The sequence below is a fragment of the Aedes aegypti genome, chromosome 2 (genome assembly GCF_002204515.2).
Source record: "Aedes aegypti strain LVP_AGWG chromosome 2, AaegL5.0 Primary Assembly, whole genome shotgun sequence".
Lineage (NCBI taxonomy): Eukaryota > Metazoa > Arthropoda > Insecta > Diptera > Culicidae > Aedes > Aedes aegypti.
Genome location: NC_035108.1, coordinates 431,938,471 through 431,959,847, shown reverse-complemented (window position 1 = coordinate 431,959,847; position 21,377 = coordinate 431,938,471). Strand labels below are relative to the sequence as shown.

At 37.2% G+C, this 21,377-nt stretch overlaps 1 protein-coding gene across 1 annotated transcript in view; it reads left to right on the top strand.

Annotated features, from left to right (window-relative positions):
• LOC5569882 (laminin subunit gamma-1) overlaps positions 1-21,377 on the top strand; it is a 42,786-nt gene that overhangs the window by 10,629 nt on the left and 10,780 nt on the right. The window contains exon 3 of the mRNA XM_021847772.1: positions 15,108-15,234. Coding sequence (XP_021703464.1) covers positions 15,108-15,234 — 127 coding nt within the window. The remainder of the gene's footprint in view (positions 1-15,107; positions 15,235-21,377) is intronic.

Here is a 21,377-nt window from a genome sequence, read left to right as displayed (position 1 = left end):
TAATTAGTTTATTTAACATTGAATTGCTTGACGTGACGCCCATTCTACATGAAAATCATTTGTAACAATAATAAAAAGACGTTTGTCTTATGTTACTGATTAAATGAAATAAATAAATAAATAAAAAAAAATAATGTCGGAGAACCGTTGAGTAGAATACCTATAAATCAATGAAAACCAAATTCATTACTATGGACCGATGCACGAGTTGTCTATTTGACATTTGAGCGGTGCCGTGTTATTTATGTGACCATAGCAACGAATGAATCTGGCACCGCTCAAATTTCAGATTAGTGAACGAGTTCACTAACTGGACGTTTGAGCGGTGCCGTATTCACTTGTTGCCATGGTCACATAAATAACACGGCACCGCTCAAACGTCAAATAATGAACTCGTGCATTGGTCCATAGTTTGTTTACTTTGACAGATAGGGATATTTCGACCACAATTGTGACGCCGTCTTTAGTGTCTTGTACCACACTTGATTTTCTCCGATTTAGTCATTTGTAATGGATTATTCATTAAATCGAACACTGCTCACGAAACCCTGAAAATTGTATGCAAAACGTATGTACTATACCATTATATTTTACAGATTGTTCAGCGTATGTATCAATGCACGAGTTCACCCATTGACGTTTGGGTGATGCCGTGTTATTTACGTGACCATAGAAACGAATGAATTTGGCACCGCGCAAACGTCAAATTAGTGAACTCGACCATTGGTCCATAATCTTGTATACCGAGCATTCTCGTTTGTAATTTCACATTCAAGATGCAAGAAAGCATTCAATATTGGCGAATGTTGAATGGAAGATCGTGTATTGTTTTGTTTCACTCAAGATTGCAAGCATCCTGAATGCATTGAGGCATTTTATATTATTTATCGTTGAATATTCAGTTACAACAAGTTTTGCATGACAATCATACTACTCATAAATGCATTACCTCTTTCATATGGAAAAAAAAGGCAATGAAAAATAGGCACTCAACGTTTGAAGTTTTTCTTCTCATACAAATATTTAAAAAAAATAAGGACTGTTCATTTTATAAAGTGGACACCTTGTACGTACAATCTTCTTCTTCTTTCTGGCGTTACGTCCTCACTGGGACAGAGCCTGTTTCTCAGCGTAGTGTTCTTATGAGCACTTCCACAGTTATTAACTGAGAGCTTACTATGCCAATGACCATTTTTGCATGTGTATATCGTATGGCAGGTACGATTATACACTATGCCTTGGGAGGACGAGAAAATTTCCAACCCGAAAAGATTTTCGTCCGGTGGGATTCGAACCCACGACCCTCAGCTTGGTCCTGCTGAATACCTGCGCGTTTACCGCTACGGCTATCTGGGCCCCTGTACGTACAATGTCTTTTTAATTAATAATGAAATCGCAATCGGTTTTCTGTACATCGTTTGACTTATGTTCAACAATATTGTGATTAATAAAAAAGCCATCAAAATAATAAAATTTCACACGAATAAGTCACAAAGTTTAGAACGGTCGATTTTTGGAGGTTATCAAAATCAATGATTATTAGAAATTTTCTGAAAAATTCGACAATGAATATTTTTTATGTCCAAAAACGGCTTGTTCTTCGAAAGCATTACCAATCAAAAGCTTGCTGCAAAATATCAAGTAATTTATAGAGCAATAATTCACCAGATATAATAAAATCATTTCTTTACTGATTTTTTTGAAAAAAAATGTTTTAAATTTAATTTTTAGGTTCGAAGTATGTCCTGACGGAAGTAAAAATATAGTATTAATATGGAAAATAACCTATGCCATCATAGAGTTGTTTATTTAGTCCCCACCTCATATTTAAAGTACAATATTGTAAGGACTTACAATGTAAGGTTTACATACTTGGAGAAGAATCTTGAAATCTCTTAAGGTGGCCACACTGAAAACAGCTTTTAGTATTTATCCTAATATGATGGATTCATGTAATGGACCACCACCGATTTCAACCAAACTTTGTTCATTAACTTTAAACATACTAAAATCCTAAGTTTCATGCCAATAGGGTTACCCATCAGCCCATGGAACCTCCCTCCGTGAAAGAAAATTTGATTAAAAGTAATGTTTTTGTTCACATTGTTTAATTAATATCTTCGAAAATGAGTAGCTCGAAGGGTTTAGAGTAAATAGCTCGAAGGGTTTAGAAAAAATATTTTTGTTGGATACGGTATTGTCAAATTTTCTTATTTTCAACTCAAAAGCTTCATATCGATTTTTCGTTCAATGGGTTTTTTTTATTTGAAAAACAATTGGTTCCATCGAGTTTATCAGACATTTCACAGCTGAAAACATACCAAAGTGCTTTCAATTAATATTGAGAAATTACTTTTTCATCAATATATTCTTGGCTGATGAAGAACTAAACATATAATAGACAATAAAAAAATACATCAGTGCTGCAATAATTGGCACAGAAATTGGCATACAAATTTAGATCTTTTCATGTTTTAAGTTTATCAACAAAATTTTGTTTGAATCGGTGATGTTCAATTACACGTTTGTACTTTTGTTGACACTTGGTATGGAATGACCCGTATCCATTTCGTAGAACAAAATTTCGTACATATTTATGCAATTTCATTCACTTGACTTAATATCACGATTCAGAAATTATGAAATGTTCGTGATATACACGACTTACAAATCGTATATGCGCGTTGTCGTATCAGTAGTATTTGTTTTCTAGCATCCTTAACTTCACTTCAGTTGGCACGCCTCCCTCATCCTCCGTACCGATGACGTCATTCCTTCTGTGGTGTTGGTGTTCGCTGCACCAGTCAAGTGTTCATCGTAGTACTGCTTCCATCTTTCAATCTCCTTTGGTTCGCCCGTCAAGATTCCTCAATCGTTATCCCAGCACATTTCAACTCACGGCACAAAGCCTAGGTTAAAGGAAGAAAACTTTAAATGGGCATAGCCAAGATAAATTTTCTAGTTATTATTAAGAGTTATGTGTTAGAAAACACTATTATCAGTAGCAGTTCAGATTTTGTACAGGTGAGTTGACACAAAAAAAAAAGATTTTAATAACCTTTACCTAACTTAACCTACATATATGACGCATTGATCGAGGTTGCAGAAGATTGCAACGATTTTGTCTAGAATAATTGATAATTTTAGGGGTAAATGCACTGAGAATGAATAATTAAACGTGGTATACGGTCAAGTCTAATATAGGAGAGGTAGCATGAAATCTTAAAAAAAATCAAGCAGGAACGAGTCGAGCATTCATCCGAATGTTATCCAAATCATCGTAAGGTTGAAACGCAACCGAAAGTCACGCATATCCAATTCCAAAGTGACCCAAAAACTGAAATTATGTTTGTATAAAAGAAACAAACACCACACAAGATCACTAATCAACCGAAAAAAAAACACAGTTTTACTCAAGGTGCTCGATTAACTAGACACTGGAGTTCACAGATCACACGACCCGAACCGTATACCATGTTGAAGTACCATATCCAATCTGACGAACTGGCGGTGATTGCGCGCTTGCAAGCCAAATCAAATCAAAGCTCGTGGAAACCGATGAAAATTAGCCTGTACCGCGAACAATGAACGGCAAACAGAGCAAATCTGAAGCTAATAGGAAAAACGCTCGAATTGAGGCGACGGCGCACCGACCGGCGTTGGTCGTTGTCGTAATTACGGTGCCATTACGGTATTATCGAATTAGTAAACTTGATATTGACACTTATGATGGCATTAAAATTGACAGTGAAAAATGGCGTCAGGTGCAATGTTAACGGCCCAGGTGACGATGAGTGGGTGATTGAGAAATTTTCTCCGTTGTGGCCATCCAGCAACAAACGGAGCTGCAGTGCAATGACAAAAGGTTCGATTGAAAGAAGTGCTCATAGGGACAGCAGGGTGCCCCGACAGACCGTTATTATGTAAAAAAATTGTCCATCAAATCTGAGTACAGGGCTCAATTCCTAAGGTCATTTTGCACCTCTGGGCCAATTTTTAAAAAAATCCCTAGGCGGAATCTCGAGAAATCATGATTTGAAGTTTTTGACTTAAAATTTAGATATAATTTATATACAAATTACACAATAGCGCCGGGAAAACCTAAAAAAAATCGCCCAAAAAGACGTTTGGCCGTCTTAACTAGTAAATAATTGTTATGAATGTTATATTTATAAATATGTTTAACTAACTTAACTAACCAGCGTGGTTTGAGTATGTTTTTATATAGCTTAAACCAGTAAGCTTAGTTAAATGGAATGAAATCTAAAATACTCAATTTCAATTTACTGGTGATGCTTCGCTCGAAAAAAGTAAAGCTTTCAATGGTTAATATTATTTATTTACAGCTTGTTTTTAAACTTTCACACTAAGTGACCAGCCCACTGAAGTCTGCCGTATTTATTTTTCCTCATATTATTTGCTTCTTTGTACGTCTTGTACTACTCTTGATGTATACGTCAAGTTATTATACGTTAATTTTAACTTTACGTTAAAATTAACGTATTCTGTTTTCTCATCCACAATATGATTTTGACTACTCGGGGAACATCATTGTCACATGTCGGAAGTATTCTATTTACAAAGTCTTCAACAATTTCAATGCCTAGTTGTATCCGAGTTTCAACATCACTTGGACTCTCACTCTCTTGCCCTGCTATCATGTATTTTTTTATTATTATAATTGAAAACTGATTTTTTTTTTTCGAAACACTATTCAGTTCACTTTCTATGATAAAGCATCGCGGTATCGTAAGATAGAAACATTACAGTACTGTTTATTATTGAGAAATTATTCACGAAAGAGAGAATGGATGAAGTTAGATAAGCTTTTATTAGGCAACAGTGTAGAAATGTAATTTGCCATTGCAAGTAACTGGTTCTCAAGCTAATTACGTAATCCGTAAAAGTTGATAATCGTAGCCAGAAAAAGTGTTTTTACTGCACGGGAGACATAATTGTCACACGTCCAAGGCTCTTCGACAATTTCAACTACATCCCCTTCAAGCACTGCCTCAGCCACAACACAACTGAACCTGCTTCTTTCTCTTCATGCAACCATGTACATTTGCGTAGGTTGAATGGCATCACAAGCTTATCTTAGTTGTGTGTCTTCCCGTTCAACTGCGCTGCGATCGATTCCAATAAAGTCATCGCCTACAAAGCCTGCAAAAGTATATACATCAGAATGTAATGGTGACTAGTAAATTTCGAAATGCATTTTTTATAATTTATGTAATATCACAAACGAAGTTAAAACCTCGTATGCAATCTATACACTTGATTGTATATATCAGCTTGATCAGCTTTCCCAGTTAATGTTAAAGTATTTCCTGCCACAAATAGATTTGCGTCACTGAGTCGAACGCGACCTTGAAATCAATAAACAGATGACAATGAATTATATAAAAACGAATTACATGGTAACAAGATAAGTAAGACAAGAACTAGGACTCCCAGTGATGTTGAAACTTCAGTAGTACTTATTGGGGTTTTTTTATGAAGTTGTTGAAAACTATGTTAATCTTGGAACACTTTTGACATGTGGGAATGATGCTCTACGTGTAGTCAAAACCCTGTTGTGGCTAAGTATACAGAATACGTTAATTGTAACGTAATGTACTGAGGACAATACTCGGTGGAAAACTAGACGTATACATCAAGAGTAGTACCATATGTATAAAGAAGCTAATATTTTCAAATAAAATAAATACGGCATACGTCAGTGGGCTGGTCACGTAGTGTGAAAGTCGTAAAATGGGCTGTGAATAAATAATATTAACCATTGAAAGTTTAAGTTTTATCGAACATAACAACAACATTATATTGAAATTTAGTTTTTTTTAGATTTCATTCAATTGAACTTACTGGTTTAAGGCATATAAAAACATACTCAAACCACTCTGGTTAGTTAAGTTAGTTAAACATATTTATAAATATAACCACTATAACAATTATATACTAGTTAAAAACAGTTTGGCCGTCTTTTTGAGCGATATTTTTTAGGTTTTCACGGCGCTATTGTGTAATTTGTATATAAATTATATTGAAATTTTAAGTCAAAAACTTCAAATCAGGATTTCTCGAGATTCCGCCTAGGGATTTTTTTAAAAATTGGTCCAGAGGTGCATAATGACCTCAGGAATCGAGTTCTGTACTCAGATTTGATGGACAATTTTTTTACATAATAACGGTCTGTCGGGGCACCGTGGACAGGCCTTTTGAGAAAGGAAATGCCCGGCAGGCATCGATGCGCTTTGGGTATTGTGTGCTCGCTGATCGCTGGTTTCGCGTCGAGTGGAATAAGCAATCACAACGATTTTAGCCGCAAGGGTTCCACCTGAATTCAGTGCGCTGGATTCGCTCGTCACCACTTGTCAACGGGTGTGTGACGTGTATGATATAACGCCTTATGGGGTGGAATAATTAACTATTATGGCAACAGTTTGTTTGTTTGGTCGGCCTTTTTTCCTCTCCTCAGTTTGGTAGGAATGTCAGTGAGCCACGAAGTGGCAATGACCTTATTTTTGAGGAGGATTGATCGTGATTAATTCACACCAGTCAGTGGTTGCAATATGTCCGTGGTTTGCAAATCCACACGATTTTATTTGAATTGGATTAACTTAATCGAATTGAACAGATGAACTTTTTAATTGAAATATATTAAGTTTTTATTTATTTCTTAATTAACATTGTATCAAACTCTATCTAGGTGTTCTGTGTTTGGATACACTATCAACGGGAAATATAATCCTTATCTGTTAAAAGAAATTATCCGTTAACAAGCGTGGACGGCTTCGTTGCATTCATGTGATTATAATTTTTGTCCCAATAGATCAATTCCCCAGACTTTAACAGTTTTGTACTGGAGAAGATTTTGATACTGTTAGACAATAGCTGAAATTTTTGTTACACTTCCAATTGCAACAATTATTCTTGGTACTTTTTCAATATATTCCGAATGTATGTAAGTGAAACTATATTAATCTAGGGTATTTAAGTCTTACGCTCTCGTGTGGAACCTTATTGGATCATAATAATCATTTGATCACTTGAACTTCATATATAGGAGACCGGAACATTACCATGCGGTTTCAGAAAACTAATACAAATCAAATGTCAGTTTCTATGTGGTATATGAAATCACAGTTTACCTGACTAAACATGGCCATCGGAAGCAATTCTGGGTAATTTTCAAGACGGCCATTTAAGTCCATTTTTGAAATCTTGTCTTCTGTTCCAAAGATCAAGACAAATTTGAAGGGAACTTGCATTATGAGAATATTCAATCTAACTGTCCATGAAGATAAAACTAAATTGGAGAATTTTGGAGACGATTGATCATTCTGGCTAAACTATGATACAATAAAAATAAATCCGCTTTTTCAGACAAATAATAATGTTTTGTTTTTGAAATTCCTCATATGTGACACATGAAATCATACAACTCCTGTCAAATGTGTTCACTGATATCTAGGTTCAGAAATTCCAGAAAGAGTTCTCATAATTCTTGTCAAAGTCCATCCAAGACACTCATCAGAACCTTTCTATCAGGATTCGCATCAGCAGCCTCTCAAAATTCTTACCGGAAAGTGTTAAAAAATATTCTCAGAATACCCCCAGGATTCTTAAAAGAAATCTTTCTAGATGCTCATCAGAATCCTCTCCTGATTCTCATAGGAATCGTCTCAGGAGTCAGGATTATCATCAGGATAACCTATCAGAATAACCTTCAGAATCCTCTAAGGAGTTTATTAAGAATCCTCTCAGGAATGTCATCAGAATCATTTCAGAACGATTGTCCCAAAATATCTATAGATACTCAGAATTCTCATCTAAATCCTCTCTGAATACTCAACAGAATTGCTCAGTATTCTCATAAGAATCAATTTGTATTCTCATCAGAATCCGTCAGAATTCTAATCAGAATCTCTCAAAATTCTCCTCAGAATCCTCTAAGGATTCTCCTCAGAAACCTCTAAGGATTCTCATCAAAATCCTCTCAGGTTTCTCATCAAAATCTTCTCAGCATTCGCATCAGAATCCTCTCAGGATTCTAATCCAAATTCTATCAAGCTTCTCATTAGAATTCCTTCAAGATTCTCAACAGTATCGTCTCAGAATTATCATCAAAATGCTTTCAGGATTCTCATCAAAATCCACTCTAGATCCTCATCAAAATCCTCTCAAGGTCCTTATCAGAATCCTCTCAGGATTTTCATTAGAATCTTCTCAGGATTCTCATCAGAATCCTCAAAGAATTCTCAACAGAATTCACTCAAGATTCTCATGAGACTCTATGTCAGAATCCTCTCAGGATTCTAATCAGAAACCTCTCAGGATTCTCATAAGAATATTCTCAGGATTCTCATCAGAATCCTCTAAGGATTCTCATTAGAATTCACTTAAGATTCTCATTAGAACTCTCTGTCCGGATTCTCATCAGAATTCTCTCAGGGTTCTCATCAGAATCTACTCAGGATTCTCAACAGAATTCTCTCAAGATTCTCATCAGAATCCTTTCAGGATTCTTATCCGAATCCTCTCAGGGTTCTCATCAGAATCCTCTCAGGGTTCTCAGCAGAATCCTTTCAGGGTTCTCATCAGAATCCTCTCAGGATTCTCATCAGAATCCTCTCAGGATTCTCATCAGAATCCTCTCAGGATTCTCATCAGAATCTGCTCAGCATTCTCATCAAAATCCTATCTGGATTCTCAATGGTATCCTCTCAGGATTCTCATTAGAATCATTTAGGGATTCTCATCCGAATTCTCTCAGGATCGTCATCAGAATCCTCTCAGCATTTTCATCTCAGGGTTCGCATCAGAACCCTCATTGTATTCTCATCACAATCCTCTCAGGATTATCATCAGAATCCTCTCAGCATTCCAATCAAAACCCTCTCAGAATTCTCATTCCAATCCTCTCAAGATTCACAGCAGAATCCTCTCAAGATTCTTATCACAATCCTCTCAGAATTTTCATTACAATTCTCTCTGGATTCTCAACAGAATTCTCTCAGGATTCTTATCACAATCCTCTCAGGATTCTCATCATATTTCTCTCAGGATTCTCATCCAAATTTTCTCTGATTTCTCATAAGAATCCTCTCAGCATTTTCACCAGAATCCTCTCAGGATTCTCATAAAAATCCTCGCAGCATTCTCATCAGAATCTTCTCAGGATTCTCATCAGAATCCTCTCAGCATTCTCATCAGAATCCTCTCAGCATTCTCATCAGAACCTTCTCAGGATTCTCAGCAGCATCCTCTCAGAATTCTCAGAAGAATCCTCTCAGGATTCTCATCAGAATGTACTCAGGATTCTCAACAGAATTCTCTCAAGATTCTCATCATCATCCTTTCAGAATTCTTATCCGAATCCTCTCAGGGTTCTCATCAGAATCCTCTCAGGGTTCTCATCAGAATCTTCTCAGGATTCTCATCAGAATATGCTCAGCATTTTCATCAAAATCCTGTTTGGATTGTTAGCAGTATCCTCTCAAGATTCTCATCAGAGTCATTTCAGGATTCTCATCCGAATTCTCTCGGGATTCTCATCACAATCCTCTCAGGATTAACATCAGAATCCTCTCAGCATTCTCATCAAAACCCTCTCAGGATTCTCATTCAATTCCTCTTAAAATTTACAGCAGATTCCTCTCATGATTCTCATCAGAATCCTCTCAGCATTTTCATCAGAATCCTCTCCTAATTCTCATAAGTATCCTCGCAACTCTCTAATGATTATCATCAGAATCCTCACAGCATTCTCATCAAAACTTTCTCAGAATTCTCATCCGAATCCTCTTAAGATTTACAGCAGAATTATCACAAAATTTTCAGCAGAAACCTCTCAGGATTCTCATCACAATCCTTTCAGGATTCTCAGCAGAATCTTCTCAGGATTTTTGTCACAATCCTTTCAGGATTCTCATCCGAATCCTTTCAGCATTTTCATCAGAATCCTCTCAAAATTTTCATCAGAATTTTCTCAGGATTCTCTTAAGAAATATCACAGGTTTGTCATCAGAATCCTCTCACGATTTTCATTGGAATTCTCTCAAAATTCTCATCAGAATCCTCTCAAGACTTGTTAACAGAATCCTCTAAATTCTCATAACAAATTTCTCAGAATCCAGAACAGAATTCTCCCAGGATTGTCTGCAGAATCCTCTTAGGTTTTTCAGCATAATCGTCTCAAGACTCTCATCAAAATCCTCGCAGGATTTCACATCGAACCTCTCAGGTTTCACAGCATAATCCTCTCAGGATTCTTATCAAAATCATCGCAGGATTCTCATCAAAATCCTCAGAAGAATCCTCTTAGAATTCTCTCAGGATTCTCATCAGAATCCTCTCAGCATCTTCATCAGAATCCTCTCAGGATTCTCATAAGTATCCTCGAAGCATTCTCATCAGAACTCTCTAATGATTGTCATCAGAATCCTTTCAGCATTCTGATCAAAACATTCCCAGCATTCTCATCCGAAACCTCTTAAGATTCACAGTAGAATCATCACATAATTCTCAGCAGAAACCTCTCAGGATTCTCAAAACAATCCTCTCAGGATTCTCAGCAGAATTCTCTCAGGTTTATCATCAGAATCCTCTCGGCATTTTCATCAGAACCCTCTCAGAATTCTCATAAAAATCCTTGCAGCATTCTCATCAGAGTCCTCTCATGATTGTCATCAGAATCCTCTCAGCATTCTCATCAAAACCCTTTCAGGATTGTCAGCAGAACCCTCTCAAGATTCTCAGAAGGATCCTCTCAGGATTCTCATCAGAATTCTCTCAGGATTCTCATCAGAATCCTCTCAGGGTTCTCATAAGAATCCTTGCAGCATTCTCATCAGAATCCTCTCAGGGTTCTCATAAGAATCCTCTTAGGGTTCTCATCAGAATCCTCTCAGGGTTTTCATCAGAATCCTCTCAGAGTTCTCATCAGAATCTGCTCAGCGCTCTCATCAGAATCCTGTCAAGATTCACTTCAGAATCCTGTCAAGATTCTCTTCAGTTCCTCTAAGGATTCTCATTAGAATTCTCTCAATATTTTCATTCCAATTCTCTCAGAATTCTTATCAGAATCCTCTCAGCATTCTCATCAATACACTCCCAAGATTCTCATCCAAATTCTCTCAAGATTCACAGCAGATTCCTGTCTGAATTCTCATCAGAACCCTCTCAGGATTCTTATCAGAATCCTATCAGGAATCTCATCAGAACCCTCGCAGGATCCTCATCAGAATCCTCCCAACATTTTTATCAGAATCCTCTCAAGATTCACATCAGAATCCTTTCAGCATTCTCATCAAAACCCTCTCAGGATTCTCATAAGAATTCTCTCAGAGTTCTCATTCGAATTCTTTCAGGATTCTCATCAGATTCCTCTCAGCACTTTCACCAGAATCCTGACAGGATCCTCGCAACATTCTCATCATCAATCCTGCCAGGATTATCATCAGAAACCTCTCAGCATTATCATCAAAACCCTCTCAAGATTCTCATCAGAACCCTCGCAGGATCCTCATCAGAATCCTCCCAACATTTTTATCAGAATCCTCTCAGGATTCTCATCAGAATCCTTTCAGGATTCTAATAAAATTCCTCTCAGGATTGTCATCAAAACCATCCCAGGATTCCTCCCAGGATTCTCATCAAAATCATCCCAGGATTCTCATCAGAATCCTCTAAGGGTTCGCATCAGAATCCTCTCAGGATTTTTATAAGAATCCTCTCAAGATTTTCATCAGGATCCTCCCAGGATTTTTTTCAGAATCCTCTCAGGATTCTCATCAGAATCCTCTCAGGATTCTCATCAGAATCCTCTAAGGATTCTCATCAGAATCCTTTCACGATTTTCATCAGAATCGTCTGAGGATTCTCATAAGAATTCTCTCAGAATTTTCATCAAAATCCTTTCAGAATTCTCATCAGAATCCTCCGAGGAAGTCTGTCAGATACGAAATTCTGATAAATCTTAAGTAGATGAGAAAACCGAATTTAGTACTATACCATTAAATTCCACTAGAGTTTGTATCCTTTGACAGATACGCGCACGGTGCTCCGATAGACCGTTATTATGTAAAAAAAATGTCCATCAAATCTGAGCACAGGGCTCGATTCCTGATGTCATACTGCACCCCTGCGCTAATTTTTAAAAAAATCCCTAGGAGGAATCTCGAGAAATCTAGATTTCAAGTTTTTCACTTAAAAATTCAGTATAATCCATATCAAAATTTTGCAATAGCACTGCAAAAACTACAAAAACGCTCAAAAAGTTGGCCAAACTGTTCTCAACTAGTCTACAATTGTTACCGTTGTTACAATTAAAAATATTTACAACTGGCTTAACTTACTAGAGTGGGTTAAGTATATTTTTACATGCCTTAAACCAGTCAGCTTAGTTTAATAGAATGAAATCTAAGAAATAAATGTCAATATACAATTGATGTCACGTTCGATAAACGTGAAACATTCAATGCAGAATATTATTAATTAACAGCTTATTTTACTACTTTCATACTAAGTGACCAGCCCACCAAAGTCTGCCGTATTTATTTTGCTTAATGAAAATTGCTTTTTGTACATAATACCAGATGTATGCTCTTGATGTTTACGTCAAGTTTTCCACCGAGTATAGCCCTCAGCACTTTACATAAAAATGTTTTGTTCAACATTCTTAGCCACAACAGGACTACAACTACACGAGAAACATGATTGTCAAATGGTCGGTATTCAGACAGACTGGATCAAGTGTTTTTTAATGGTTTCAGGAACACGTACCTCAAGCATTCGGTATAAGTATAATAAAATATGTGCATTATTTGCTGTAATAAGGGAACTTATCTATTTGAAGAAACATATGTTTCAAAATAGAAATGGAAATATTGTAGCTTATGGAGTCTTTGACTTATCTTTGCAAGGCCAAAATGTCATCTAGTCAGTTCTGTCTGAATACCAACCATGTGAAGCAAGTGTTCGGCGATTAACAAAGTATTTAACAACTTCAAAAAATCCCCAATAAGCACTACTTAAGTATCCACATCACTAGGACTTTCACTCTATATACCTGCAATCCTTCACTTCGTTTTATATTTTCGGGATCGTCCATCTGTTTATTGACTTCTAAGTCGCGTTCGACTCAGTAACAAAAAAATAGCTGTTGCAGTTAATATCAAAGACTTAAAAATAAGACTTATTAAGCTGACAAATGCAATCAGGTGTAAGAATTATAGACGAGGAGCTTTGTTTTTGTAAAATTACATGGAACAAGAAGAGATGAGTTTCTGAATTTACTGTTCAATATTGCGTTTTGTCGCATATACTTCTTGATTTTGCAGACAATTACTTGATTGGAATCAATCGCAGTTCAGTAAAGAAGGGTTTCACTATTTCAAAGATGGACAACTACGATAAGCTTGTAATGCCAAACGTATACGGTTGCATGTAGAGAAAGAAGCAGGTTCAGATGTGTTGATACTGAAGCATTGCTTGATTGAGATGTGGATGAATTTGTTGAAGAGCCATATAACACTTGTGACGTATGATAATAATGTTTCCCTTGTAGTAAAAACACGTGTTGTGGCTGCGAATATCTCCTTTTACGGATTACGTAGCCAGCTTAGGAACACGCAACTTGCAAAGGGAAATGACATTTCTACACTGTTGCTTGATAGAGGCTTATCTGACTTCATATTCATTATTTCATTAACAACTTCGCCAAAACACCTCGCGATCCTTTATTGTACAACACTAAAAAGTGTTTCGAAAACCAAATAAATGTTCAATAATAATGCAAAGAGAGCAACGATGAATGCAACCATGTCACTGTTCATCGTTAATTTGCCATGTATAAAACGCTTATTCTTGGCTCCCTTAGCACATTTATTTGAGAACAGAAGTGAAAACTATTGAGCGAATAAAATAGGCAAACTTCAGTGAGCTGGTCATTTAGTACGAATGCCGGAAGAAAAAGTTGCATCGATCAGGTGAAGCTCAAAGACCCCGTGGAAGATATCGGCGTATGATCATTTTGTTATTGACGTGAGCGTACCAGAGAAACAAAATCATTCAAAGTTTGGAACAACCAATAATACTAGCTCTAATTGACTATAAAAGTATTCACATGACTTATCTGCTAACTATTATTGTACTACGTTTATTCTCAGATACTTTTTTTTAAATAATAACATTCTTATTTTTTTATTTATTTCGTTTACTTTCAATCGGTTTAACATAGAAAAAAACAATCATTAAAATTTAAACTAGTAAACTTTGAAAAAAAAAGTTAAATCGAAGCTAAACATCAAATTTTCAAGATCACAAATCTGGAAAACCAAACAACCGTTCAAGCTGAAAACTTAATCAATTAGTCACGAGCTGGTGGTGACCAATCGATTTAACTTTCAGCTTAAACGGGTGTTCGGTTTTCCAGATTTGTGCTCTTGAAAATTTGAAGTTTGGCTTCGATTTAAGTTATTTTTTCATTCATTTTCACCTTAAGCCACTCCTTAAGTTAAGCAAGTTGTAAATATTTCTAATTGTAACAACAGTAACAATTGTATACTAGTTCAGATCAGTTTGGTCAACTTTTTGAGCATTTTTACAAGTTGTTTTTCAGTGCTATTGCAAAATTTTAATATGTATTTTACTGAATTTTTAAGTAAAATATTTTAAATCATGATTTCTCGATATTCTTCCTAGGGATTTTTTTAAAAATTGGCCCAGAGATGCAGAATGACCTCAGGAATCGAGCCCCGTGCTCAGATTTGATGGACATTTTTTTTTACATAATAACGGTCTGTCGGGGCACCGTGACGCGTATTTCGACATCAACTGTAAGGCCGTCTTCAGTGTCGTGTACTAACTCGAAGATTTATTATGATAATTCTTGAAATGTAGGATTCAACGATCCCGAAAATAAATTTTGAAAAATTTAAGATTAAAAATAATTTCAGATTACAGATCTATCAAATTTCACAATCGTGCCTTAAATAGTTCTAGTGCCAAATACTTTTCATCCTTTCATTCCATAATATCCAAATTACATCATCACTAGCCCTAGCACTGATCACCATTCTCCTCCACTCTATCGAACCACACAGCTACACCGAGCTCGAGATAGTTCCCCGCAACCAGACCGTTCAGGTGCTCACCAGAGAATGGTGCCTGGAGATCCCATTTCGCTGCACCTCCTACCGGCCGGAGATCAAGGAAGTCTTCGTGAAACAGGTTCGTATACGACGGCTATGATTAAAATCGTTGCAGGTTGCCCTACTGAATGGAACACGAGTGAGTAAGAAACCTGACGTGATCCGATTGCAATGACCGCACGCCGCCCGCCACCGCCTTAAAACAAGAAACAGAACTCGACATGCAGTTGGCGGATGGGATAAGTATTGGGAGACAAATTGACAAGCATTTAAAGAAGGGGAACACTCTGGGTTTTACCAAAAAGTATCCAAAAAATAAGTAGGCATAAGCAATAGTTTGAGAAAAAAAACGATATTCCTTTATAAAAAAATGTTATCTAGCAATTAAGATGCTAAAAATATCAAAATAAGCAATAGCAAAATACAATTTTGATATATTTCAGAAAAAAATGTTACCTACAGTCACCTCTCTCCACCTTGCAACAGTCAATAACTCGACCAGTCAACAACCTTGCTCGATATTAAGTATCGAGTTAGAGAACCATAGTAAAAATTGGTCCTTTGATCGCATCTGCGCTGGCCATAACTCGATACTTCCCTAACTCGATGGTCCCACCAATGTCGAAAAATGTTAACAAAAAAAGCTCTGAAAATATAAAAAAAACTGCCCATTTAAAGTGTAAAAATAGATGGTTTCCAAAAATTTGTATTGCTATTCTACATTTTTCTTTGAATGCTGATTTTCAATTTTCTATTGCTGTTTTTTTTTGCCTTTTTTCTCGGAGAAAAATATAATTTTTATGCATTTTGCATTTTTTAATTGCAAACGAATCATTGAAGGTAGTTTTTGTCAATGCTCACCGCATCCAAACAATGCAATGGTGCCACTGTATATGGGATATAACATTATGACATCATTGCTGTTCTGTCAAACACACATCACAAGCCTACGGCAGCGCTATCTATACTTTCCATAGCGGCCGTTTTGGTTATTTTAACGATCCATTTAGACTCGATTATTGCTTGTTTTGAATTATTTTATTGGCTGGTTTTTGGCAAACTAGTGATGGTTATCCTTTTCCTATGGCATGATAATATTTCTCCCGATATGTATTTTTACCAACGGTCGATAACGCCAGACAAGGGATTTTTTGAAATTTAACCGACTGGCGATTGCTGTCAGATGCAGCAAAACGGATCACGTAATCGCGAGAAAGGTGTGAACATTAAGGTGGACACTGAATTAGGCGGAGAAGTTGTTCCTAAAGTTATCAAACTGTAACACAAGGCAATGATGTTGTAAAGCTGATGCGAAGATCAATGAGAATGATGCTCACGACATTTGTGGGCAGGATCAGTTGAACAAAATACTTTGAACACAGTAAACAAAGCGGTGAGTTGGAATACATTTGATACATTTCTCGCATAACTTAGGATAACGCCCTAAAAGCGCTTGGTTATTGAAGTGTAGGATATGACAGATAACTTTGGATTATTCCAACATTGTATGTTGGAAAATTGAAGTTTTTTAATTTTGCAATCAAGCCTTCCTGCCAAACACTGTCGAGTGCTTTTTCTTTGTCTGGAAGAGCAAGACTAGTACAATAGCCTTCAGATTTGTTGGAACGTATCAAATTTGTTACACGTAAAAGTTGATGAGTGGTCGAATGTCCATAGCGGAATCCGAATTTAAATTTTCGTTGAGGTGGACCATCATTCTGTTCAAAATAACCTTTTCAAAAAGTTTACTCATGAAGGAAATCAAACTGATTGGACGATAGCTAGAAGCTTCTGCAGGATTTTTGTCTGGTTTGGTACAACCTTAGCATCTTTCCATTTGTCAGGAAAATAGGCTAATTGAAAACATTTGACAAATATATCAACTAAGAATGATAAGCTACTTTCTGGAAGTTTCTTCATGAGGATGTAGAAAATTCCATCATTGCCAGGAGCATTCATATTTTTGATTTTTTTAATAATTGGTAGTTCTCACTTCTTCCAAATCATTCTCCCGAGAATTTTCGAAAATGTTCTCTTGATTGAGAATTTTTTCGAAGTCCTGAGTAACTTAATTTTCAAGGTGTGCTTTGTGAAGCCCAAGCAGGACAGTTCGGTTTTGCGTCGTCCGATTGATTTAGCTGACGGATTCGCGCGTTTTCGTTGCCGGAGAATTTTTTCCCCCTGTTTTGGAGCGTCTTGCTGGGTAGTGCTTTGTGAAGCCCAAGCAGGACAGTTCGGTTTTGCGTCGTCCGATTGATTTAGCTGACGGATTCGCGCGTTTTCGTTGCCGGAGAATTTTTTCCCCCTGTTTTGGAGCGTCTTGCTGGGTAGTGCTTCGAGAAGCCCAAGCAGGACAGTTCGGTTTTGCGTCGTCCGATTGATTTAGCTGACGGATTCGCGCGTTTTCGTTGCCGGAGAATTTTTTTCCCCCTGTTTTGGAGCGTCTTGCTGGGTAGTGCTTTGTGAAGCCCAAGCAGGACAGTTCGGTTTTGCGTCGTCCGATTGATTTAGCTGACGGATTCGCGCGTTTTCGTTGCCGGAGAATTTTTTCCCCCTGTTTTGGAGCGTCTTGCTGGGTAGTGCTTCGAGAAGCCCAAGCAGGACAGTTCGGTTTTGCGTCGTCCGATTGATTTAGCTGACGGATTCGCGCGTTTTCGTTGCCGGAGAATTTTTTCCCCCTGTTTTGGAGCGTCTTGCTGGGTAGTGCTTCGAGAAGCCCAAGCAGGACAGTTCGGTTTTGCGTCGTCCGATTGATTTAGCTGACGGATTCGCGCGTTTTCGTTGCCGGAGAATTTTTTTCCCCCTGTTTTGGAGCGTCTTGCTGGGTAGTGCTTTGTGAAGCCCAAGCAGGACAGTTCGGTTTTGCGTCGTCCGATTGATTTAGCTGACGGATTCGCGCGTTTTCGTTGCCGGAGAATTTTTTCCCCCTGTTTTGGAGCGTCTTGCTGGGTAGTGCTTTGTGAAGCCCAAGCAGGACAGTTCGGTTTTGCGTCGTCCGATTGATTTAGCTGACGGATTCGCGCGTTTTCGTTGCCGGAGAATTTTTTTCCCCCTGTTTTGGAGCGTCTTGCTGGGTACGTATTTGGGAAGGCCCAAGCAAGACGGTTTATTTTCGGGACGCCAAGAAGTTTTGCTGTCAGTGTCAGTTTTGTGTTCAGTCGAGAATGGATGGCCAACTGGTGAGTTCGTTTCATGCTTATGATAACACATATTTTCTTGAAAGCGTAACTTTTATGTAATATTAAAACAAACTTTGTATGGTTTGTCACTATAGGTGTCGGCATTATGCTTTTTTCTTATACAATTTGAATATACATATATTTTTCTCTTTTTGACATTATTAAAAATTATCCTTTGAATTGTTCGACATTGTGAATGTTGACGTATTTTCTAAAACTTCTACCATATCGAGACAAAATGCACAGTAATACTCATATGTAATTTTCAAACAAACTATGTATGGTTCGTCACTACAAGTGTCGGCATTATTCCTGTTTCATATAAGTTAAAATATATACATGTAATTTTCAGTTTTCGTCATTAATAAAAACGTCTTTTGAATTGTTCGACATTATAGATGTTGACGTAATTTTTCCAAAAACTTCTCGAGACAAAAATACAAAACTAGCTTTAAATACAAGTCGTATATTTCCCCCTTGTCCATGGATCGCATCACCGACCAGAGGTGACTCCCAGATCTTTTCCTTCCTCACTAATAAACACCCTTCCCGTGGTGATTGTGGAGATGCAGAGGTATTCTCGGTCTCTAGAAGCAACAATCATTACACCCTAACATTCCTTCCCCATCCCAACTGACTGTAAGGACTTGGCCGGCGCCGTTATTGATCAATAATATTAGATCTGCTAAAATTGCACTTCGAGAGTAAGCGGAAACTCCCATCCCTTATTCATTTGGATCGTAGTGCAATTCTTACCAGTTCCGATCAATCACGGAGTAGCAACCATTGACATGTACAGTCAGTTTATGCTATGCTATGCTATGCTATGCAAAACACCCCTTTCTTTTTACCTTTATTTTTGTAATAAAAAAAAACTTTGAATGGTTGGACACTACAAGTGTAGACTTCCGAAAGGTTCACTTTATTCAACAAACTTTGGATGGTTCGTCACTGTAAGTGTCGGCATAAGAATAGGAGTGTTAGGAATGTTTCATTTAGGTATTTGTTCAACAAACTTTGAATGGTTCGTCACCCCAAGTGTCGGCATAATCATGTTTATATCTCACAAATAATTATTTATCATGGTCTAATTGCTTATCAAAGTGAATCCTGTGACCCAACGATCCTCCCCATTAACAAACATCCCTCCCAGTAACCTTTGTGGAGATGCAGAGGCAAACACGGTCTCCAAATAGCAAAGGTTACACACTAACATTCCTTCCCTCAATCCCACCTGACTGCAAGGACGTGGCCGGCGCCGTTATTGACCCTGTATAAATAGAGGCACTGAATTATGCACACTGAAGAAGATTATGGCCAATCCCAGTCAAACTTCTAGTTGATTCTTTGTGCATTTTCACTGACTTCGGTCAATCACGGAATAGCAACCATTGATATGTGTAGTCAGTCTAAGCTAAGCTAAGCTAAGCTAAGCTAAGTCCTGAGTAACTTAATTTTCAATTGGACTAGTAAGTACTAAATTGAAATTGTACGCGCTTTCAAACTGCATAGCAAGTTTTTGAGCTTTTTCGCAATTAGTTATTAATAGTTTGTTTTCCTCTTTCAATGCCGGTATTGGCTTCTGAGGTGTTTTTTTTTTCAAAATTTTAGATAATTTCCAAAAGGGCTTAGAGCCAGGGTCCAATTCAGAAATTTTATTTTCAAAATTTTTGTATCTTAATTGTGAAAATCGATTTTTAATGTATTTCTGCAAATCTTGCCATATAATTTTCATAGCAGGCTCGCGAGTGCGTTGAAATTGCCTTCTTTTCACATTTTTAAGACGGATCAAAAGTTTAAGATCATCGTCTATAATCACGGATTCGAATTTTACTTCAAATTTTGATATTGCAATGCCTCTTGTTTTATCAATGGAATTTGTTAAAGTTCGAGAACATTGTCAATATCAAGTTTTGTTTGTAAAGAAATGTTAATATCGAGATTACTATCGATATATCTTTCATATATATTCCAGTCGGCTCGAAAATAATTGAAAGTGGAGCTGATAGGATTGAGAATCGCTTCATGGGATATTTGAAACGTAACAGGGACATGATCAGAATCAAAATCAGCAAGGGTAACCAGTTGGCTACAAAGGTGACTAGAGTCGGTTAAGACTAAATCAATCGTAGATGGGTTTCTAGAAGAGGAAAAACATGTAGGGCTATCAGGGTATTGAATTGAGAAATATCCTGAAGAGCACTCATCAAATAAAATTCTGCCGTTGGAATTACTTTGTGAATTATTTAATGATCTATGCTTGGCATCAGGGGTCATGCACAAATTACGTCACGCTCCAAGGGGGGAGAGGGGGGTCAGGCCAAGCGTGACAAGCCTTAAAAAAATTTCGGAGGACTCATACAAAAAGTGTGACAAAGGGGCGGGGGGGTGTCGAAAAAGTTTAAATTTAGCGTGACGTAATTTGTGTACCATCCCTTAGCGACACTCACCTTTCATTGCGATTTGGAAGGAAAGCTCAATTCCCCGAATGGAGTTCAAAATCTCCAGCCTAAATCCCCCAAATACGGAACAACTGACCACAATAGGCGGCACTCTTTGCGTTCTCACTTAAATCAAAGAGTCTGGGTTAGAGGCTGCTTCAATTTGGTGTTCCGGAAAATTGGTTTGGAGATTCGAATTGATTGCTCATTTCGATGCAATTATATAACCAATGCCATTATAACCAACATTTCAATGAAGAACGTATGACCTTCTAAAAGGGTTGGGTGACAAAACGTCGAAAGACAAAATGTCGAATGCCAAAACGTCCAATGCCAAAATGTCGAAAGGACAAAAGGTCGAAAGACAAAATGTCGCATGCCAAAATGTCGAAAGACAAAATGTCGAATGTCAAAATGTCGAATGTCAAAGCGCCGAATGAAAAGACTAGAAATGCGAATATCTGAAAAAAAAAAAACGTCGATCTATTTCATATTAACCAAATTAATAAAGAAAACAGATAAAAATGTAAGGAGAAATGCAAATATAAAACAATGTTTTGAACAGTTAAGGCAGTGAAAATATATATTTTTGAAGGTTATTA